This window comes from Accipiter gentilis, chromosome 14 (genome assembly GCF_929443795.1).
Source record: "Accipiter gentilis chromosome 14, bAccGen1.1, whole genome shotgun sequence".
In the NCBI taxonomy this organism is placed as follows: domain Eukaryota; kingdom Metazoa; phylum Chordata; class Aves; order Accipitriformes; family Accipitridae; genus Astur; species Astur gentilis.
The window spans coordinates 10,636,198-10,661,036 of record NC_064893.1 but is presented as its reverse complement, the minus strand read 5'-3'; the positions used below and the strand labels follow the sequence as shown (position 1 = coordinate 10,661,036).

The 24,839-nt window shown below is 34.6% G+C and overlaps 1 protein-coding gene across 2 annotated transcripts in view; it reads left to right on the top strand.

The window, feature by feature from the left end:
• Positions 1-24,839, top strand: part of ULK4 (unc-51 like kinase 4) — a 256,275-nt gene that overhangs the window by 104,551 nt on the left and 126,885 nt on the right. For both annotated transcript variants that reach the window (XM_049817203.1, XM_049817204.1), the window contains 3 exons: positions 4,017-4,068; positions 4,168-4,312; positions 7,356-7,448. In XM_049817203.1, coding sequence (XP_049673160.1) covers positions 4,017-4,068; positions 4,168-4,312; positions 7,356-7,448 — 290 coding nt within the window. The remainder of the gene's footprint in view (positions 1-4,016; positions 4,069-4,167; positions 4,313-7,355; positions 7,449-24,839) is intronic.

Here is a 24,839-nt window from a genome sequence, read left to right as displayed (position 1 = left end):
CACTAGTAGAGTTTTTCTTGCAGAAGTCAGTGAACATTATGGGGACAGATGTTCTGGTTTTGGACAGTATACTTGGATTTTCCAAAACTTTGAGAGTCATGCACCAAAGACTTTTCAAATCCATCAGTGGTTCTTCCCTCTTACCCTCTGACAGAACAACTTCTAACTAGTTAAATTTACTAAGTATAGAGATCAGTTTTAAAAAAATTAGGTATATTAAGAATGGTGCCTTACAGAGATCTGTGTTGCAACATATGCTATTTATAACTAATCCAGTAGAGGGAATGAATAGGGAGGTGGCAGAACTGACTGACACTAAATTATTCACAGCAGTGAGAATTAAAACTGACAGAAGAGTTGCAGAAGGTTTCGAGATATTGAGTGGAATGACAATAAAATGACGTGCAATTCAATACTGATAAATGTCAAGCGACACACATGGGGAAAATCATTCCAACTATGCATATGCAGCGTCAGGCTCTAAACTACTCGCAACTGTTCTAGAGATCTTTTAGCGTCATTTTTTCTATGAAAATGATAGCTTTATACTCAGCAGTAATCAGAAAGACAACTAGATTATTAGAAATGACTGGTAGAAGATCAGACAAAAAAGCAGAAAAAATCACTATGCCATGGTAAGTCCGTGGTGCCCTCAAGTGTTGAATACTGAATGCAGTTGTGGTCATTCACTTCTAAAGGGAACGAAGCTTAACAAGAAATAGTACAGCTTGATGATGTGAGGAGGGACTGAGTAGATAAGAACTTCAGCTTGGAAACAAAAAAGAGTATAGAATTATGAATGGCATGGGAAAGATGAATTGGAAATAATTATTAATGGTTTTCATAAAATAAGTGGGTATCAAGTTAGCTGCTTTAAAATAAACAAGGAAGTGCCTTTTCATAAGGCATAATTCAAGTGTGGAATTCAGTGCCATAGGTTTTGCACATGCTAAACGTATAAATACATTTAAAATAGGTTTTGACAAATATATGGGAGAAAAGGCTAGTAAGCATTATTAAATGCAAAAATACAGACACAGCATCAGCATACGGGTTTCCTTAACTCAAGAGTTACTTTACTAGAAACTAGAGTTGTTCTTTATGCTTGGTCTATTTCTCCTCTTTCAACTCCTTTCCAGTTGTCAGAAACAGGATTACCAGGTTTGAGTACATTTTTGTTCAGTCCTGTACATGTGTGTTATAGCTGGGAGATGTGACTGTAGTGTGTATGGAAGCTTCTAGTATTTCATTCCTGTTTTGGGTACTAACAGCAGAGTTGTGGCAGCATAGCCTTTGAATGCCATCATTGCAGAACTATATAATGGTGGCTTTGTGCAGTTAGGGATTTATCATGAGCTGGCTATCAGGTGATTTAGAAGATGGTAGAAACCCAGATATAGCTATGATCATATTCAATCTAGTCTGTTTAGGCTTTAAGAATATTTCTAACTTTCTTTTGTAAGCAATCTTAGTGATAAAGACTGAGACAAGAAAAATATCTGCCTACCTTCATGCATATATGGAGATTTGATTCCATGTAGATATCAGCAGTCATTTAAAAGAAGAAAAAAAGAATCCTTGTTTGAGTTATTCTTCTGTTAGTTTCAATCCCTCTTGAAGTGCCAAAATACTAATACCATGCTTCTGCATACATAACTTACAGAAACTTCTGCAATTCACTGGTGAATTTATTAAAAATATTTTATGTACCACCACAATTCAGTTTATTTCACCTCAATAATTACTTGTTTAGTTCATAATCTTGTTTACAAATTTGTGTACACATTAGTAAAAAGAGTGACCCAAATGGCATGGAGAGATTGTGAGGGTTGCAGAGTTACCAAGTATCTGATTTAAGGTTCACATACAATTTAATACTTGCTTCTCCCTTCAGAATGTGAATTCTGATATGCACTTGCATCACAAAATAATTTTCCATAGGATTAGTGCTTCATTTACTTGATCTCCCCACCGCACCTAACTGATGTGAAGCAAACACCTGCTATGGAGAATTCCATTCTAAACAGTTTGCCAGAGTTGAGGTTCATATTGGAAAAGGTCAGAAAAAGCTACCACAATTATTCAAGACCTAAAGAACCTTCTTTGCAATGACAGTTTAAAACCTGTTTATCTTAGAAAAGACAACTGGCTTAACTACATTTGCTAATGTGGAAAGACTACTGTTAATACTAGGTGAAAGGGAAAGAAGATTTGAAGTTTTAGAAAGTGAAGTTGCATTATACTGCTGTATACTGCCATCTTAATTGGTATCAGTCTGAGTCAATGCTGCTGCTGCTGAGTGATTCATAATATTCTGAGTTCCTACATTACTTCAGACAAGAGCTGCTTTTTTGTCTCTTTTCAGTCTCGCATCTTTAATTTACCACTTAAATGTGCCTCTTCATTTGAGAAGCATTGCAGTAGTTTGAACTGGTTTTTTTTGGACTGAAAGACCTTAAGTACATACTTTTTTTTTTTTTCATCCTACCTCACAGGTGTGTTATAAGTGATAAATTACCATTTGTCGAACAGTTCAGAAACCTGCACTAATGGAGTTGTTGGAATGCAATGTAGTTCTGTTATTTATCTTATTGCATATTAAGTGAAAAGACTGTGAAGTATTTCAAAATTATTAAGTATTACAGAAGTCACTACATCTATGATATATAGCGTTGCCTATACAGGCGTAAAGGCTATTTATACTTGCAAGAGTAGTTTGACTTCCATACCTTGGGCAGAGTCCTTTACCTCTTTTATGTGTGTCACAAAGTATGTAATTAAGTATGTAACAAAGGCACTTTTGGTAGTTTTTTCAGAAGTGGAAAAAAAGCTGGACTAAATTAGTCCCTTAATGTCAGAGATTCTTAACAGGGACCACCAACCAGCAGTGAAATAGTTGCTAATTGTAGTTATTGCTGACTAGATGGTAACTTCGTTTAGTGACCCCTTTTCATATATACTTCCAGCTTCTATAGATGTTTCTTAATAGCTTAGTAGCTGCATAAATCTAGAGAAATTCTATCTTCTACTATTAATCACTAAAAGAAAACACATGGGGGATTGTAATGCAGGCTTGTTATACCCAATCCTGTCCCTGGCATAGTGAGAAACTACACAGTAATTTTATTTGTATAAATAAATCCAAGGACAAGCTGTGTATCCATGATGCATACTTAAAAATTGTAGGGCTGTCCATCCATCCTTTCCACAAAACCAAAGCATGTCCTGTCTAAATAAGCTATATTTTACCAATGACTTAAGACTTAGCAATTCATTTTTTTTTATAGAGAATACTAATAATACACTATTTTTGTAATATTAAATATATAAAACTGAGTTATAGCCTAGGTTGCCATAAGTTGATTTCGGATCGAACCAAGATGACTAGTCCTGTGACAGATGATTAATTGTAACAATACACTCATGGACAATAAAGAGTTGACTGGATTATTTTTTCTCATGTTTCAAATCCTAAGTCTGCTAATTTAAATTTTAATGGAAGACTGTGTATTGCCAGAATGGTAAAATTTAAAATTTTATGAAGACTCTCTACTAAGCTTAAGGATATTTCATTAGAGGTAGTACGTCTTTCCTGTTGTATTTTAGTTCTATGCAGGTTTGTTTTAGGAGGATGTTTCTTCTGAACTCTATTTGATGGTTTGTTTATGGATTAAAGCATCAGGATTAATAGATATTCTAATACTCTTTTTTCTTAATATCTGACAACTGCACTGAATTCTGTATTTTAAATTACAATTCACTCTCAATTAATTATATCAAAGTTACTGTTGGTTTATATGTAAAAGTACATTACTGTCTGTAACTTTATGACAAGTTACCAGAGAAAAGGGAACTTGGTTGCTTTGTAAGAGTGATTATGGATGAATTTCCATGATTATTCCAGCCCTCTTTGATTAAGGCCTCTAGCAGTGGAATAAACATAGATGATAGTGTATCTCTGTTCTTTTTTTTTATTTTAATAATTTAAGCCAGATCTTTCTACTTCTCTGTTTTAGGTTGAAGACTGTATCTTCCCACCACTAGTTTCTTTGGTCCACAGTCAGAATGGTAAGTATATGGCCACATCAACTACAGTTTCCATGAATTCCACATTTTGTTTTAATTAGGCTTCAGTGTGGTCACATTCTTGGCACCTTTATTTTCAAGTGGAATGGAGACTCTTCAGCTTGCGGTTGCTCTCAGAAACCACATCACTGCTTTTAAACCACGAGGTCATGGCTGAGGAGAAAGGGGAGAGCCCTGACTCAAACAGCAAGCTTCTGTCTCTCATTAGAGATTCATTGCTGCCTCAGTAAGTATAATATTGCTCCTGTAATCGGGACTAACTTGATACTTGCTCCATTTTGGCAGCGTATTTGTTTGTACTACCCTTTTTATGTTTAAATGGCAAAATGAAAAGAGGAATAGCAGTTAACTGCTGCCAGAGTTCTCTGCCCAACATCTCTCTCCTAGCTTTATTTAGTATTTTGTCATATACAACAAAAACACAACTTCTCTGTGACACTCATTTCTGATACTGTGCCTCTGGCTACTCTTGTAGTGAAACAAGTTTCCCCTAGCTTTTGGTCTGTGATTTAAATACTCCTCTTTGTTCCACTAATGAAGTCAGAACATTCTAACAGCAACATCTTTTTGTCTATTTTGGATATTGTGCCCTCATGTAAGATGTTCTGAAGTCATATGGAATGGCATATAACTTTTCAAAAAGGAATAGTACAGGATGGATTAGTCCTCCATGATCCACCCAGGGGTTATTACCTCTAAATCACTGTCCTTTCCTGCTGCTCCAAGCAGCAGAAAAACCCTGCAGCAGAGTAGATGAAACTACAGCCTGTGGGCCAGATGTGGCCTGGAACTTCATTTATATGGTTTATGGTGAAATGAGGCCTATCATTTTAAACTGACTTGCAGGTGAGCGTAAAGTCAGCTCTCTGTGTTTTATGCATGTACATACTGTGAGCTGATAACATCTGTGAGTAGTGGGAAGGAAAGCACAAACACAAGAGGAGTACAGTAATATCTTTCACGTTATTCTAATAATGTTACAGTGTATTTTAATGCGTCATCCTCAAAAGTTAATAACTGTAAATACTTAGCTGCCCTAAGTGAGAAAATTGTTCCCCACCCCTACATTAAGTGGCAGAAGGGTAGAGGAATGGATGCTGGATTATGATTAGAAGCACAGTGCCTTCCCCAAAAATAAGACTCTCTTGCTAATTGACTAATGTTCTTACAGTATGAGGACCAAAGTTCTGTCTATGCAAGATGTATAATCTTTCTCTGTGAGAGATAATGGGAAGGAAATCGTAGAGCTCTACAGAGAAGCTTATTTTCACACCTTTCTTCACATTATTTTTTCCCTCTGGGAAATACAGAATTTATCAATATGAATTCAAATGCAAACTGGAAATATTATTTTTAAAATAGAGTATATGCATTATTAAAAGCTGTCAGATAATTTTCTTCTGATAGAGGAAGAGACCTGGAGTCAAGCGGGACCAGGTTCTGTCCTTGCTCTGAAAGTTGCCCTTTGCAGACATGCAGGGGGTGGAGTGGGTGAGGGGGGGTGAGGGGGTGGGTGGGTGTCAGTGTCATGCTAGTTACAAACTACAATGAAACCAGCAAGTATACTCCTGTCTCCAAGCTAATTAGCTCAATTGAGTGGCAGAGCTTTTTGATCTAAGACTAAGTATGATCCTACTTTGAGGACTTCACCTGTGCTATCTGCATGCATTGCATTGTAGATGTATGAAAAAGGGCTCTTGCAGCAGCTCAGAATCTTGGTTCCAGGCTTTAAGTGTTTCCTGAGTCTGTTCCTTTATCTCACTAGTACAGATGATAATGCTTATATTTGGAAAACCATTTGAGATTATCTCAAGAAAATAAATATTGAAGTTTATGATATTTGGAATATATTGGAACTTGGTATAAAAAATTTTTACTCTAGCTTAGGAGCATAGTAAAACAGTATGTAAAACTTGTAATGATTCAGAAAGACTTAACTAGTGTCTGCATATTTAATACACTACTTGAACCTGTGAGTTTAGCCAACCCCTAGTAAATATGTTCACCTCTGGGGAGCAGGTGATCAGTGCAAGAAGGCACAGAGGGAACAAAAAGCAGAGCAGGGTTTGAGGATTTTCTGCAGAAAAGAAAACTCAAACTCGGTTTTGACTTAAAAGCTTCACAACTCAATTTGGAGAAGACTCAAAAAGAAACTAGGAAGAGACCAAAGCACCTGCTTTGGATGTCAAAAAAAGACACAAAAGGTAAGTTTTGTTCAGCAGTGTTCTAGGCATAGGTAAGAAAATATTGATGGGAGGTCATACACTCTCTACAGTTCTCAAAAGAAGCTTTATCTGGATGCAAAGGGGTCTGGCCTAAATCTAAGGAGAAGGCAGGTCTAAGATTCAGTGTAACCTACTTGTAAAGATAATGTAAAGCTCTATCCCAAGAAGTAAGAGTTACTTGAAAACTCCAAGATAGAAAGTAAAGAGACAAGTAGATTGTGTTTGCAGGCTGAAGGGGTGTTTGCTGATGTTGTTTAGTTGATATTGTTTTGCTGATGTTTGCCAGCTGGGGTTAAACGATGACAGTTTCATAGATTATTTTTTTTTTTTGTAGTTTTATCTTCACTGCCATAGCTCTTAAGAAATGCTGTTTTTGAAGTGTATTCATATTGTTCTGTTCCATTACTTGGAAAATGGAAGTATGCTCTAGTTAAAGCAATATTTTTTGAAAATTGAAATAAAACATAAAGCTTACTGCGAGTGTTCCATAAGTGAAATATTTTGCTTTGAGAAAAATCACTATGTAAACAAAATACAGAGCTTAATCGTATATAAGTTGATTGATGGTCTTCCTGAGCACCCAATAAATCTTCTACCTAATATTTTGAGGTTTGGTTTCGACTTGTCTCTTGAAGATTAGATTTTTTTAATATATAAAATATATATAATATAGATCAATAAATAAATTGTATGCATATAGACAAGATGCATGTTTTATAAATATATTTTAATATAATTTATAATTAAAGATGTGTATTTTTTCTAAATATATATATTAATACATATTTATAATTGTGTATCTCTAAAAAATAATGTGGTTTTTTATTACTGCTGCTTTTAAAGTTAATCTGATGCTGGTTTTAAAATACTCTAAGTGAGTCTTGTTTATCGCTTTGTACAGTTCCGAACAGCATTGTATTTCCATTGTGGTTATTATAAGGTTTGGAAATGGGAAATGATGTATTTTTAATATCAACTTTTTATCACACATCTCTTGACCTTTTTTTCTCACCTTTGCTAAATCTTTTCCCCCTTCCCTTTCAGGTATGAGCACATTCTGCTGGCTCCAGACCCAGTACCAATGTATGCTCTGAAACTGTTGGTGGCCCTGACTGAACACAGCCCTGCTTCTGTAAGGTGATACAACTACACATTATCTGTTGTTCTGGGTTCTTTCTATTTCAGATAATTTTTTTCCATTAGGAAGTAACAATAACTTAGATCTCGCTGTCATACTACTTTGACTAGCACTTAGGATATTTAGAAAATCCTTGGAGAGTATTTGTTATAGAACACAGTCTTGGGTCTTTTGTGCCAATTCTATATGATCCTCGTTATTTTAATATGGATTTAGCCAATGAAACACTAGAGACAAAATTGTAAGAATTTTAACATTAAAAACTGAAAACTTAAAAAATAATACCCAAACTTTATCAAAACCATTTTCCAGGTAAGCATATTTGTACTAGGACAAAGATGATGTGTTTGTAAAATTTTAGACCAGTCAATTCACTTTAAAGCTGTTCATTTTTTTCTACAAATATAGCTACCCTTTTAAGTTCCTAAATATGGATTTTTAATGTTTGGTATAGGTACACTCAGTATGTTTAGAAGTATCTTAATGTCTCTTTCTTCTTGTTCCAAAGTTTAGGCTGTGATGGACAAAAAAAACAAACAGTGGCATAGAACTTAAACTGCATTTGTTGATAGTAATAAGGAAGCCACTCTCTCATATGTGTGCACACACGCAGCTATTCCTTTTCCCTGATCTGCCCAGAAAATCAGATTGTTCTTGCACTCACCATTGACTGTTTGTGGTGTCTGATAGTGTTACAGCTAAGAAGTCACTGCATACCTTACTGTCTTGCTTTGATTGATTGAAATGAGCACAAGATAAAAAAACCCAAAACATAAGGAAGGAAGTTGAATTTGTTTTCCCACTGTTTTTATTACAAAAGATGAAAACATCCTATTTTAATCTTTTATGATGCTACTGTGGACAGTGCTTTAATATACTAAGTAGACTAAAAATTAAGTAGGAAATAGAGTGGCTTGAGATTTTAAATGGTTTGAATACAGTTAATGTGCTTAATTGTATTTTTATTGTCTAGAAGCTGGTAATGCTACTGCAGGATTTTATGTATTATGCAAACAAATAATACAGCTTTTTATTTTTAGAATTAACCTACAGATATTCTAATACTTTGAGTTACAAAAAAATATTTCTGTAATTAGAATGCTGGATATTATAGCAGCACTTTCTTCTGCCTAATGAATTCTCTTTATTTGAGGAATCGTGTATTTGCCATTAAGCTCAGTGTAGGTAGATTGTAGATGCACACTCATGCTCATGGTCTTCTTACAGCAGACAGCAATTCTTTTCTTAGTATTATTAAAGAGCAGCTGTGGATATCCAATAAACTGTTAATAATTTTAAATACCAGTGTATCTGGTACTGTTTTTTAAGGACGAGCTACTAGATTCCACATGTCTTACTGGCCCTCTTCTTTTACTGTCACTAAATAATTTGTTTGGCTAGATTTCTGAAGGAGTGGAGTTTATGCAGTTCTCTTTTTCTGTCTTCTTCCTGATTCTTTGACTTCCCAATAACTTTAGCTGGAAGTAGCTGATGCATTGAAAGCATGACAGAAGTGAATAATATATTCATATTTGCACAAACTGCTTGTGAACAAAACAAGAACCAGGTACATGCTACAGTGAACACTAGATCACAATTGATCCTGTTTTGATTTGATGAATAATTAATCAGTACACATGTAGCTCAGAATTACTCAAGGCTTATGCTGTCTTTTGCCCCTTTCATTAGGCACATGGAAAGTATCTGCGATTATTGTGATGGGAAGTAAATAAGTAACATCAGTTGCAAATCCATTGGTATTAAATTTGTTCTTTGTGGAAAAACTCTACTATATTTTAGTACTGTTAACAGTGATTCGAGTCACTTTTCATTGAGTCTCTGTGGCTTCTCCAAGCTTACATTTTGTCCGCAATGCCTGTCTTTCAAGGATGGATGCTTTCTCCTGTGACTTGCTTTAAACAAATAAAAATGGTGACAGCAAAAAGATTGTAAAATGACAAAATGTTAGATTAGTATTTACCTTATTGTTTCCATGTCTTTAAAAAATAGCTATTATTATTAACTTCATTATGAAATAAAAAAAGAGTGAATTGGGAGGAGGATGAGGGCTACTGCATTTCATTTAGTTTGTTCCATATGACAGCTTGTTCTCAGACACGTTCAACTAATGCATTCTCTCTTTCTTGCTCTCTCTTTTTTTTAATCCCACCATTTTTCTTGTATCTCAAACTTAACCTTTCTTCTTCCTATCTCCTCAGTCTCTTTTTCCGATAGAGGCATGAACATTTGAGCAGTTCTTATTTTAGCACTTGAAAGGAGACAGATGCACTCCGATTTTTTGTTTCATTTTTTTCATAGCTGATACTGTAAATCAGCTAACTTGTGATATCAGAGGAAAAACATTTGTTCATCTTTTTACCATTTTTTTTTGACACTTCTGTTTTCTATTACAGGTAGTTTGCTCTGTATGGCAGAGGCACAGATATTCTTATATTATTATATTTTTGATGTCTTATAAGCTTATGATAAAATACTGCTAAAGTATGATACTTATTTTGAATGCTTTTAATAATCAATATTTTGTAAGAATATAGAAAAATAACTTGTAATCTTTGCCATTGCTCCACTGTTGGTGTCATTTTTAACATTCTGTATTATGGGCGCTCTTCCACTCTATTGCTTTTTCAATTTAGCAGGGGAGAATTCTAGTGATATCCCATTAAGGTGCTGCAGAATTAGATCTCTCACAAACGTAAGTTCCAGCATGTGCAAGATGGTAGCTGTAAAAAAATCTTGAATGTGTTTCTATAAGCACATTAAGTATTTGGACATCTGATCATATGAGCATCCACAGGAAGAAAATCTAGTTTTAGAGAAGGATGAGTGTTTTCTTGTTTGTTTTCACTTTAATGGGTTAGAGTGTAAATGAACCACGTGTTTCCTGTACATACCTGTTTTTACATCATGCAACGATTGCCATTTGATACAACCTCATTTAGAGACTGTTTACTAAGAAAAATAGCAGATATTGGAAAGATGAGCTTTGAACAGAATTTGTCCATCAGTTGCCTATTTTATACTGGGCTCAAAGCTAATAGTCTGGCTTTAAGTGTATTAATAGTACTCTGTTGTGGCTCTCCTAAATACCTCTTGCCTTGTTTTCTTCAAAAATTTTTAATGTTTTATGGTAAGAAAAATTGGGGACATAAAAAACCAGTGAGACAATTAATAGCAGAGTTCATCTTTAGGTATTTTGAGACCGATGATTTTTAAAAGAAATCACTGATATTAAGGAAACATGTAGCTTCAGTTAATGATTAATCTCTGGACTATTGGAAATTTGCATTAGGGTTGGTTTTTTTTTCCTTTTGTTAATTACTCTTGGTGGATTGTACTTGTGTAAGGAGTTGTTGGAGGAACTGGACTTCGTACAGTGGGAGCGAATGTCTGCAGCAGGGCGAGATCTGATTTAACTATGCAAAGTCTGTACTCAAAAAGAGCAGTATCATAAGATAACTTGTCCTTTGTGTGTTTATCAGCTGATGTATAGGCTGTGTGTACTGATAGAAAGTCAGACATACTATTCATTAAGGGTTGGGGATTTTGTTTGGTTCCTCCTTTGAGTCTTGTACGCTGTTTTTTCGTGGTCTGTAATAAGATTGTTAGGTTTTTCTAGTAATAAGGAAGAGTTGATGTGAATTTCTTAGTTTCTATTGATATGGTATATCAGTTAGCTCTTCTTAAATGTTTTGACTATTGTAAGGTATTTTATACTGTGCTACTCCAGGAAGCTTGTACTGGATCATGATTCTTAACTTGGCTTTTGGTCTTATAGATAAAGTTGTGAAATGTAGCTATATATTGCTGTGTGCTCTTTTATGCAGTTACTTGACTTACCTTTAGTCAGAAACTTAAAGCATTTGATGACATTAATATATCTGAAAGCTAAATGCTCAAAACTATGGAGTCTGGTTTTTATAGGTTGCTAAAATAGACATTTTTGATTGTAAGGAAAGGACACAGTAAAGGAAATAGAGTGGAGTTGAGGGGAGTGTCAGATACTGCATTGCATAATAATCATGAGTAGGATGCATTCCAGTATTCTGCTATTAAAGTCATTCCCTGAGGGAGAAAAAAGATCATCTAAAAACTAATGGTGTGACCCTTCTTATATTTATGGTGGACTGAAGGACAGGGGAGCAAATTAAGGAGCATTCCCCACCTCCTGTCCTTACTGTAAATTTCCCAGACAGACATTAGGCACTGCTCTAGAAAATGGGAAAAGGTGGTAGAAAACAAAATAGGAAGGTGCTGAAGAGCAACAAAAGATCTGCTACTTCTAAATGCCACAGATCTAGAACCTGTGAAGATGATAGATGGATCGACCTTGTACACTGCAGCAGATTGTCTTGACTAATTAAAGGAAAACTTTATCACAATGTCTTTGAAATCATCCAAGAATGGTCCAATTTTCAAGCTTCATTTATACTACTGTTTGTACCCATGCATTATCTATTAAAGACCATTAAAGGCACGTTTTAGAGTTGGTGTTAGTAATGAATTGATCCTCTTCTCATACATCATGATGTTCTACATTAGCATTTGTTTACATTTCAGTATATTCTGAAATGGTCTATCTAATGCCCATGCCCTCAGTTTCAGAAAACAAACAGTTAAAAAAAAAAAAGCCAACCCCCGAACCAAACTCCTTGGAGTTCAATGGGGTGCTTTTAAGTAGTTTGTGTTGGTAGAATTGTGATTTGGTTCACAGACACTTGTTAGTGTTGTGCCTCTTTGAACCTGGTGTAGTTTCTTTGCCATTATTCTAGAGGGCTAGCACTTTAGTGCTGTCCTGTCCTGGTGAATTGATTAATGTGGGCTTATATTAATTGCTTTAAAAATACTTTGTTCTTCTCATTAGTCATTTTAATTTCCTAGTTTAAGGTTTAAGTGCTCGCTTTAAAAAGTAGATCTATTTGCTTCTAAATTACTTCTCTGTTTTTATGTGTGTTTTTGTTTTCTGTAATGAATATGAATAAAATAATATGGAGTAGTTCTGATAACAGGTAAGCCTATGGGGCTTAGTTGAACTGAACTGAACAGTAGAATTACATGTTAGAAGTGTACAACATTAGTGAGAAAATCATAATGCAGATGGTTTGAGAGAGATTGTCAGAGGATGATACAGTTTTATCAGAACTTTGGGGAATATATTTGTAGATTTTGAACCTGATTCTGATTACACTGGTTTCACATCTATGAACATTGAGTTGCAAACCCCTTGATTTCCCTGTTAGAGAAGTAATGGTAATATAAAACAGCAAAAAATTTGTATGATCTTTGTTATTCCTATTATTTGGTATAATATTTGCATATATGCTGTTTTATTGAGTAACATCAGGCAGGAAGTCCTACACAGAAACAGACTCTTGAAATGTTAAGTTGTATGTCAGCTAATAACAGTGTTGTCAAGTCGCACATCATTGTAATTCATATCAAAGGCAGTGGTCAGAGTTCATCATTGCAAGTGAGTTCTCATAGTCTAGTCATGTACTGACTGTAATACTAATCACCATTTCTAATGTAAAACACAACTCCTTAGTGTTACATTTTATAGAAGTTCCCCTTTAGTGAAGAAATTGGCTATTAACCTTAAACCTGCAATTTTGTTTCCTCTTTTGTGTTGCTGATCAATTGCTGAATGTCTAAGTTTTAAAAATGTGAGGCCACTATTTGATGTTACTGTTAAGTCAATTATTGAAAAAGTCATATTGTAATGTTCACATTTATTCTTTCAATGTAAAGCATTAAACAGGAGGAAATACCATTAATTCTTGGTTATTTTTACTTTCAAGTGTGAATTTTTGCCAATGTAAATATAAATAGCAAATAAAAAATAAGCATCTCATGAGGAAGAGTCACCTGGTTAGGCTACTACAGTTGGAGTTGTAGACGAGTGAATTCAGTTCTGCCACAAATCCTCTGTTCAGCATGAAGCAAATCTAAACCACCATCCAATCCATTGTCTTGTGTTCAACAGTAGGTGCCCAGAGAAGACTATAGGAAGAAGGCAAGCGAGTGGCAATACTTTCTGCATGCTTTCTCAGTCCCCTGTGAGTTGTTTTTTCAGAAGCCATTTAAGAAGATGTGGTGTTCCGTAGAGTAGCTATTGATAAGTAATTTTCATTTCATTTGCATGTGTTCAAAAAGATATTTGCCAAATAACTTTCAGCATTAATAGTTACTCCATAGCATAATCACCTGCATATGAAGATTTATCATCTTTAGGGGTTTTCTTTGAATTTCTTTGTTTAATCTGGCACTTGCTACTTAATTTGAAGCTATCAGGTTCTTACAGTTAAAAATAAGCACATGCTACTTCATAAACTTCTGGCATATTTTCTCCTTTAGCTGTACCTTTTGCAATCTGAACAGTCCTGCCTATTTTTTAAGAGCCTTTAGCAGGGGTCCTTATAAAACACATTTTGAAAGCTCAAGAATACTGTATCAACCAGCTCTCATTTGTCCATGTGCTGACTGCCTTCTTCAAAGATCTGTCATGGATTTGACATTTCATCCCTTTAAAATCAGTGTCTTGGTTCTTGCTCTGTGCATGCCCACCAGTTCTGTTATTTAGAATAGCTTCTACTTATTTGTTCAGCTTAGAATGTCTGTAATGCCCAAATTTTCACCCCCCCATCCAACTTTTCTCAAAAGTCAGTATCTGATAACATCACATTTTCTGTCTTTCAAATCTCCTATGAAAGCAGAGAGTTTTAAACAAGTTACACGCTACAGTTAAGAGCTATTTTCTTCTCTGGTTCTTTTTGAACTCTTTGGTGGATGCTCTTTGGTCCTGGTGGTTTGTCTCTGTTCATTTTGTTTTGTCTATAACCTCTTTTACTGACACCTCAGTTGAGGCAGGTGACCATATAGAATCATACAATAATTTAGGTTGGAACAGACCCTTAAGATTGAGTCCAACTGTAAACCTAACACTGCCAAGTCCGCCCCTAAACCATATCCCTAAGCACCACATCTACACATCTTTTAAATACCTCCAGGGATGGTAACTCAGCTGTTTCCCTGGGCAGCCTCTCCCAATGCTTGGTAAACCTTTCAGTGAAGAAATTTCTCCTAATATCCAATCTAAACCTCCCCTGGCACAACTTGAGGCTGTTTCTTCTTGTCCTATCAGTTGTTACTTGGGAGAAGAGACTGACCCCCATCTCGCTACAACCTCCTTTCAGGTAGTTGTAGAGAGTGATAAGGTCTCCCCTCAGCCTCCTTTTCTCCAGGCTAAACAACCCCAGTTCCCTCAGCTGCTCATGTGCATTCCTTACAAAGAAAAATGCTGCTGTTGGAACCTCTCCAAGCTAATTTATGATAAAAATGGATGTAAATATACTTGTTTGTTTGGGTTTCTTTTCCATTGGGAACTTATAAATTGGCACCCTTACAGTAAGATCAGTTTTTACAAAAAATTATTTAAGCGCTTTAAAAAGCATTTTTGCAGAATTTACATGTTTGTAAATACTTGCATGGGTTTTTAAAAATACCTAAAAATCACCAGGGATTCAGGATTTCACTCTACCAGATGATGAACTAAAAAAAAAATAGGCAACAAAGTCATTCTCCCCTTCTGTGGCCTAATAAACCTATAATTCTTATTCTCTTCAGTAGGACAGCTTCACAAAGAGAGGTTGGAGCGTAACCCTCTATAGAGTGAACATAGCCTACTGACTAGCTAAATTTCCCTGAAGAGAGAAGGCTGGGGTTGAAGAGGAGGTTTGGAACCTGGGTCTCTCTTACACTTCTAAGGAAGACATTTATTAACCATTAAAAATAAACAAAAAAAACCCCAAATTACCCTTTTTAAAAAGAAGACAAGCGAGTAATGCACAAGACTATGAATCCTAAATGGGTCTTGATTACTGAACCTGGAAGATAGGAGCATTTTAAGCCTTCATGTTGGCTAGATCAGCCAGATCCCTGGTCAGTGTTCTGAATATTGCAAATCCAATTTTAGGCCCATATTCTCCACGTATATAAAGATAGATGCTTTTACTTTTTATGACTGGAAATTCTAGGACCATGAGGACACCTAAATTCTTGTGGAGATCCAACTCAGAAATGCTACTATTCCCAAATGTTCTCTTAATGTTTTCTTGCTCATGCTTTTTTTTTTTAATAGATAAATCACAAATTTTAGATAGTTTGGGTTTTGTTGTTGTTGTTGTTTTGGGTTTTTTTAAATGGAGGAAATATTCAGAGGACTGAAAGATAACCTTGTTATCGTAACACTAAGTGGTGTTTTTCTACCTGCTTACAGTTTTATTAAATGAATATAGATAAGGTTGTTTCATAGCTATGTAGTTAGTATTTATTAATAATAATTTTTTTAAAGCTTCATTTTTACCTAGATTTTTTTCCAGCTCAGTGTGGATTTGCCCTTGTATTCTGTTTCTTTCAGTAACAGCAAATGGGTTTGGATTTTTGGTGAGTTCCAAAATATTTACCAGTCTTTTCCCTAGAGACTTTGCATAGCAAGAACAGTTAGAGGTAATTATACATGCAAGAACTGCAGTCTCTACACAAATTAAAATCTAAAATGTTGATCATTTTCAATTCAGATTTTAATCCCATTGTTGAATGGATGACTTAAGTTCACTTTAATGGCTCTTTTCTCCTTTAGATATTCCTTAATTATTTTTAAAATATCTAAGAGATGCTTGATTACCAGTGCTTCTGTGAAGAAAAGGCCTCGCTTTGTGGAATGCTTGCCAGCCTTCTGTTGCATCTCTCTTTCAAACTTCTGCAATTATTCAGAGGTTGTGACAGCCCTTTTGTCAAGTAGTAGAATGAAATTTTATAGGAATTGAGAACACTTGAAATCAGTGTTAGCTGACCGCCTGAAGAAGCGATCTCTGGTGTGTGAACTGGGACCTTTGCTTTTACCTCATCCACTCCCTTCCATTTGTCCCTGGTCAGCCATGTCTCTATCAATCCAAAGGGTTGGGTTTTTTATTTTAAATTCAGTAAGAATTTTTTTTTTTTTTTGAGCGGGGACAGTATGTAGAAGGATTTACAATACCGTAGACTATTTTAGAACAGGCCCCAAAACCACATAACGTCCTTTGTGCTGCTTCCTTGCTTCTTGCTGTGTCATGATCTGCAGGACAAGTACAAAGAGAGGAGTCTCGAATTAGATTGAAGTTGTAAGGTCTACTTTACTTTCCTTATTTAGTGCATTGAAATCATAGGTCAGTAATTTAACAGATAGATGTGTTTATGTTTAAACCTTACAGATCACCCATCAAAAAAACATATGGGTTCAGAAGCTTTCACTAACATTATCTAACAGTGTTGGAAGTCTAAGGTGTAAAGTGACTGCTTTGCTGTCTTGGAAATGTTCCAAGATTACAGGTAAAGTGTTGATTTTGTTGGTTAATGAAGTACTTTCTCACCCACATTCTTTCATTTAGCAGATTTTGTTTATAATTTCTTAGGGATAAGAATAATAACCAGAGATCTTGGTTGATGCAGAAGACTAATTGCAACCCTTATTTGTGCAAGTAGTTGTGTGTGAACTCTCTCAGGCGTGAGAGTGCTTACCTGTAGAAGGCCAGAAGCAAGAAAAAGTTGCTTGACATACTATTGTATAGAATATCTCAAGTTGGAAGGGACCCAAAAGGATCATCAAGTTCAGTTCCTTGTTCCTCACAGGACTACTTAAAACTAAATCATATGACTAAGAACACATGACTAAAAGTTTTTTTCAGAATTGTCTGAAGCTTTTTCATATATCAAATTAGTTAAAATTATTTAGCAAATTATAATTTTATGTTTAAGCCTCAGTCAGGCTTGACTTTAAAGTTATAAATACACAAATGCCTAAAATAAAAAAAAATAAATTTAAAAGGCTTTGGAAAAGTATCTGGGATATGGTTGAAATAATTTGTCTAACCAGCTATTGATTTATTTTAGACAATGTTATAATTTTGTGAAACATCAAGATGTATTTTATGTTAAACAAAAATCTGAAAATTAACTTATAAAAACTTTAATGCAATTTTTATTTAAAATTATGTTAAAAAGTAGCAGAACTGGAGAAAGGACTGACATTGTTGTGCTTCCTTTCCTTCAAACAAGTCTTTAAAACTGGAGGAAGAATGGAATTGTTTTTCTTCTTTTCCAGTTGGATACAATAATAGTCTAAAATACACAATCAGAACCTGGCAAAAACTTCAGAAAATATTAGTCTTCAAGCCTTAACAGCAATAGCATTAAAAAAACCTCTGCTAAAAAAAAATGGTTTAGGATCCTTAAAGGAAGTAAGATTTACTAGGCTTCCATCAGTTCCATTTGTGATGATTAGTGAACTTCATCTTTAAGCTGAAAAATCTCTTGAGGCATAATACTTATTAAAATCAGTTTTCAGAGTAAGATATTGTGATTGTAATTAAAAGCTTTTCAATTGTATAATTTCTGATACTTCAGGAGATGAGTAGATTTATCAGAAATTATCATGATCACTTGACCATACTTGAAATTCATTGTGTTTTAATTAATCTGATATTGAAAGTTTATGAAGAAGTATGGTTATTTTTATAGACATTCCAAGAGCCTGATTGTTAGATGTGTATTTTTAAAGTAAGATTTGCATTTCTTTTCCACAGAACTCTTATTATTATATCATTAAGTCCTCATTGCTCTCCATTCTCATAACATGAACTCTTAACAAAATTTCATTGAGGTATGTTATTTTGTCTAAATTAAAACATAGATATACTTCAGTGAAATACCAAAGCTCAGAATGGATGATTGACATGCTTTGGTTCAGTTGAGCCTTGTAACTGGGGTACTTACTATATCACTTTGAATCAAATTGGTGAGCGACTTGGAAATTAGTCTTCTAAGTCAGTCTTTAGCAGAAAGGACAATCATCTGGTTATTTTGTCTAAGACTGGACACATTAGTACAGTCCAGTTTTCCTGAAACTGTTTTCTTTTAGGGTTAAAATGCGTGAAGACAATTTGAATAGAGTAATTTTTAGTGTTTTTGCAAATTGTGGTATAGATTCACCTTAAACTTTGAAAATTGTCCCTAAATGGAGCTTTTGTTCTCTAGTAAATTCTAATTTCTAGTAACAGTCATGTAAAGCACCAAATACAGTTTTGATTGTTGTGCACAGTGAGAGGAAAAAAAATCTGTAAAATGATCATGGAAACTAAATCAAAACTACAGTTAGTGTTTGTTTATGGCTTTGTAAATCAGTTTCTGTCATTTTCTGCAAGTTTGTATAATATGTAAATCAATGCATAGTTTTCCTGTTTTGGTTTCTTAGAGATAAGTGGAATAGAAAAATTATCAACCGTATTGAAATATGTCACTGAACAAACGGAAATAAACTGTGGTGTGTAGGTATTATCACTAGCAATATTGGACTGTTTTTGTGGCCCACAATGGATGCAACTAAATTTATTATATACAGAAAGCTGGGGTCTGTATTAAAAAAAAAAAAAGAAGTAAATAATCTAATCTTAGGAGGAAGGTTGCTTTTTTTTATTTTGATGGTACTGGTCAACTAGGAATAGCCTGGCATATTACTTTACATTATAGCTCCTAGCACTTTGCAGGTAGTCCATTCAGAGAAGTAGTCTGTCCTTTGTAGAGTGTAATCAACAATGTGAATGGGAACACTGTGGGCTTAAATCTCAAATCCTTGATATCAGAGTGAATGAAGATATTTTATAATCTCAGCAAGGAGGAAAATAGGAGATTATTGAAAAGGGCTTGAATACATATTTTTAATGTTTTAGACTAAATTCTTTTTAATGTTTTCGACTAAATTCTTTTTCAAAGCTAGGAGGAAGCATTGACTTGTAGGTGTCAAGAGACCATGAAGATAACACATAATGGAAATATTAATACAAAAATTTCAAGCAAAATATCCCTCAGGACTTAGTACTCAAGGGAAAGAAATACAATTTTTTTTAAGTCATATTTTTTAAGGAGCCAAACTTCATGTAATTTCTTTTTAAAAGTGAAACAAAGATTTTATACCCTAAAAAGCAGGAAATTGATATAATTCCAGTATGGCAAAGATTTTGTTGCCACTGAATGTGCAGAGCACAGTTGCAGAGGCTGCAACTTTGTCAGAGCTTCAAACATTTTTATTTATGACCCTAACCTTTAGTGTCTCTCAAGCTTTCTGTCGTAGTATTTTCTTGTTTTATACCATGTTATAGGTCTGCAATATTTGGGGCTGATAACACATATACTTTGCTTCTAATTTTTTAAAAAATTTAATAATAATTTTCATGCCTGCTTGCAATTACTGCTTTACTGACTGGGAATAATTTTGTATTACGATTTTATATCAAAAAAGAGGGACATTTCATTTTAGGATTGTTGGTTAGGTATTCTATACTACTTGTGAATAGGCAAGGGTAAAATTGTAGGAAATAATGGGAAATCGGTAAAGCACAATATGTTGTGGCTTAGATATATCAAAAGACAAATATTCCTATAAAAATATGAATTTTGAAGCTGGAAACTGAACAGGAATTGAAAATACAAACTGTTGTCCCTCAGTAAGCTTGCTGAGACTACTGGCAAAATGACTGGCATTGTGTTGACACCCTTCCAATAAATGTGTGCAATAGACAGTTTTTGAGCTTACACTGGGACTGAAAGTAAGCCCCTTTCATTTCACTGCATAATTACTAGAAGCTATTAACAATTCCACTGCTGTTACATGATAAAACTGCTTTGGATCACTATATTTAATGCAAATCTTCATATTGGACTTACTGAAAAATATTTTCCTTGAATTTCACATACATTGACAGTTGTAGCAGATACTCGAGATATTTGAAAGAAGAAACACCCTACTTCAGGTATTTTTCTTACAGTGGAATTGTGCATTTATTTGAATTCTCAAATCTTGTTCCTTTGTGTTTATGAATAGCAGTCAGCCTTTTATTGTTAGGTTTCCCATATTCAATATTAATTATATGCTTGTGAAAGATCTTTAAAATATAATCATCAAATAATGGTGGTGTATATCTCCTTCACATACCGATCTTTGTTGTGTTTATCTAACTTTTGTGTCTGCTACAAAAAATGAAGCATTAAATAAAAATCTAATTATTCTATATACAACATAATTTTCTGCCCACTGAAAGGCCAAAAGTCCTCTCTTCCTCCTTGCCCCCTGGGTCATTTGAAATGTAAACTACAGTTGCTGAGAAGGCTTAGGAACCAGAATTGAAGAATAACTCTTTTCAAGAAAATTGACTTTAAAATAATTGGGACCCCTAAAGACAAGGTTGATAGGTCTTCTCCCTGATGTATTTTATGGTAGATGCCATTGTAAATTGTGCCTTGGTATAATATTTCTTAAAATCAATGATGAGATCATTGTCTTTGCCTTTGAACAGCTGCTGAAGGGCATGGTATGAAAGTGTGGCAGTAAGGTGACTTTGACACTTTCTGGTTCAGTGGTGGGTCTTTATTATTTGTGATTCACCCAGAAAGAGTAAATTTGTGTGAGCTGTTCTCTAATTTATTCAAGGTACTAATGGCACTAAGAGGCTATTCCAACTTAGAAACTCATATCCCTGAGTTTACTTGCTGGATGAGATTGAGATCGAGGAGTTTCCAGTTGATTATTTCCACCAACTTTCTATCCTTCTATGCTGCTGAAGTGGTGTTGGCCATTTTATGTTCATTTGCTAGCCTTTATTGCAGCTTTTCAATTTGATAATACAAACATTTGCACGCTTGTGGGTTTGGGGTTTTTTGTGAATGATCCAGACCAAAAATATAGACATGAATAACAGCAGACTGCAGTGCATCATGATGTAAAGAGCATGAATTCTTAAGTCATTTGTCAGGGGTCAAAATCAAATTCTATTTGTGTATTAACCCCTGGTTTTTACTGTGATTTATGTTGTTTGTTGCATTGCTGTCCTAGAAAAGGCATTTATTATGTATAATGAGAAGTGAAAGTCTAATTAGTAGTGTTTACTTCAAGTGTAGCAATCTATGGCTTTTATAAAAAAGCTTATGACTGGTTTTTGGAGATCAATTGACTTAAGAGCACAAATCTCAGTGTTTTGGAAAATTCACTGCCTTGTATTTTTACAGAATGTTGCCCTGTTAGGGACCATCTGCCACTGTAGGCGTAGCCTACCTACAGGTAAATCCTACCTATAAAGGAGGAAAACAGCAGTCTGGATGTGTCGAATTTATAGTTTTGTGTTTGAGCAGAGAAGTTCCTAAAAAAGTTTAAAAAAATCTAAATAAGGATATTTAATTGTTAGACAATTTCAATTAGAGGAGTAAAATAGTGACATTATTAAACTGCTTTGTCAGTGACACAAGATCAGAAGTTTTATTGATTTCACTCTATTTTTATTTTTTTTTAATTTGGTATTATGCCCAACTTGAACACATACAACTGAAATATCTCATCCCATTTTCATCAGACGAAGAATTCCCTATAGGGAACCAGTACAGATTTTCTTGATGCCCAATAAGAAAGGAGTTAGTCTTATGCTGTCTCCTCAAAACGGCCTTCATTAGTGTGTACCAGAGTTATTCCTGTGAGAAGTAAATGCAAGGCAGTATAAATTCACAACCTGGTATAAGGTACTTCCTTTTGTATGCAAGTGCTGGGACAGAAAGCTTAAACTCTAAACCAGGAGTCCTGCTGTGTAAGGCTCTTACTTCAGAGTACGTGCCTGGAATTTTTAAGGGATCACACCTGTGACAAAAAGCCTTTGTGTTCAGTGTCCTGCAGTAGGTTTGTGTTTTGCAAGAAGGCAATTTAGGATGTCTTAGAAAATCAGATGCATATTTTTTGAAAGCAAGACCAGAGGCATAAACTCAATTTGAAAAGTGTTAGTGTGTTAAAAATTCAGATTATACTGGTGGCAAGTCTTTTAAAATCAGATGACCAGTTATGTTGAGCCAGTGTTTTTTATTTGGGTGTAGGTTTAAATGAAAAGAAAATGCAAGTACTTGATATTTAGTGTTATGATTTGCTTATACAGAATCATCTTCATACATATGTTTTCCAAACAGGGTAGGACCTAATTTAATATAAATTTTATAAAAGTCTAAAAAGAACCAAACTACTTTTGATTTAGAATATGATCATTCTGTGAAATGAATTTCATAGCTGAACTGTTTTTTCACCTGCTTTAAGACATTTCCTTTGTAAAAAACTATGTAAGATAGCAATGAAGAATGTGATAATATCACTGTCCGTCTTGTGCACATATATGCAAAGTTGGGATAAACCATTTAAGCTTTGTCTTAATACATTGCTTGATGTGACTTTGCTTTAGCTATGTGTATCATTTTCTTTAAAGGCTGCAGCTGTTTCTTGTTTCAATCATAAAGGTTTGCAGGGGACCTTTAAGAATAGCCATATTGGCTCTAGTTTCGTTTTAGATCAGCAGAAAGTATAGCTGAATTTGTAACGCTGTAACAATCAGGACTGCTTACAGTTTTTGAAACTAATTGTGTCACAATTTAGTCTTTACCACAAAATCATTTTTCTAGATTTTGCCTAAACTAGGATTGCTCAGCTATTCTTGGTATTTGATTGTATTTTACTGCCAATGTGTTCTCAGTTTAAATGCTTCTTATGTAGCAAAGTAAGCAGCTTTTGCTGGTGTGAGTAATTCCAATATGCCCTAAGCATAAGAAGGTTTGTGCTGGCAAAATTTCATTTTGTCAGTGTGGTTGCTGTTACAGTAGTTGCTCTTTTTGAGAATCTGTGGTGTTTAAATGACCTTTTTTATGTTCAATATTGTTCTACCCCCATCAGCAAAATTCTGTTTTACAGGTATGGTCTAAGCTTTTAATTTAACTAGTAGATTTGGCCCTGGAAAATGAGCATCAAATATAATAACTCTTCCTATCTGCAATCCTGGGACTCTTTCATGACCCGTCTGTGTCCAAAGTGCCATAACTGTCTGTTTAAGGGTTGTTAGATGGCACAGCAGAGAGCTTTCAGGTTCTCCTGACCTATGTAAGGAACTTGTTGGGATTTCCATTGCATATGGATATTTTTTCCATCAACTTAATAAGAACAGAAATATTGCTTAAATTCAAGCTTCTTAACTTAGAAATAATGAGGTTTTTTCCATGTATAAACTCCTCTTTCCATTGGGTGTAACTTGTGCCTTTACCCGTTTCTGTAGGCACGTGAAAAATGAACACGTTTGCTTGAACAAGGCTGTTACTTAGTTACATTAAACATGTTATACAGGTGCATAAAATTATATTGTTTTGTTATGTTTTGACCAATTTAGTGGATGTGTTTTACTTGTCTCTGGGTCCATATGCCAGTGCTGTACAATGCAATAGATCTTCTTACGCTAAGCCTCTGCTCCCACCCCAACTTCATATGGATTCTACATGGTCATCATTATAACATTTAGGTGAATGCAAGGATCAGAGAAATAGGAAAACAATATGAACTAGGAAACCATTATTTATACTTAATGCACGTATCTGACTTCTAAGTAATTCTCAGTTCTTCATAGATATGATTGTTCTGTTAGCATGCATTTCATTCCTTATTATATTTTCTTTACATAAAATTATTCCAGCATATATGAACAACCAGGGCTCTGATAGGTGATGTTAATCTAAATGAAGCATTTTATGATTTTATGACCCTTGGATGTTTGTTCTAGCCCCTTTTCAATTTTTCATGAAATTCTTAGAAGAGAATGTGCAATTCCTTTTAGTTGCTTCAGTTCAGTCTTAATGCTTCAGCTTATGCTATCCATAAAAATAATGCCTTCTCCTCTTTTCTTACTGGACATGAATAAAACCCTCTTAAATGGAAACCTGTAATTTTAGGACCGTTTTTTAACAAATAGTTTACCAAATAGAATTAATCTGATTGTTGTTGTACCAGAAGCTGGTATAGGGCATTACACGGTAAAGCTTCAAACATGAAATTAAATGCTTATTTTAGTCAAATACGACTCCTCTTTATTAACAGAGAACTGTTTAATACAACTTTATGTTTTTAACTGACATACTACCTCCAAGACAATTTTGTAGTATGTTATGTACAGAGTTCCCTGAGTAAGTGCGCAAAAGCACCTGCTTCGTGTTGAGCGTATGGTCATAGTGCACATCTTCCCTCAACACTTTCAGACGTGCTGTCTGTGTTTGAGTTCTGCATTTATTACATGAACTTCATAATACAATCTTATCTTACAGCTATATCACAAGGCTAAACATCCCTATTGTTTATGAAGCAGTTCAGTAATGTTATGAAGACACAAGAGAAAAATCTTTGAAACAGTTTGGTGTTCTCTGTGGTGTTTGGTGAATAGGCATCTAGTACAGTGTGTATGGAAAAGGGACAATCATTCTTCAAATTGGACAGTATA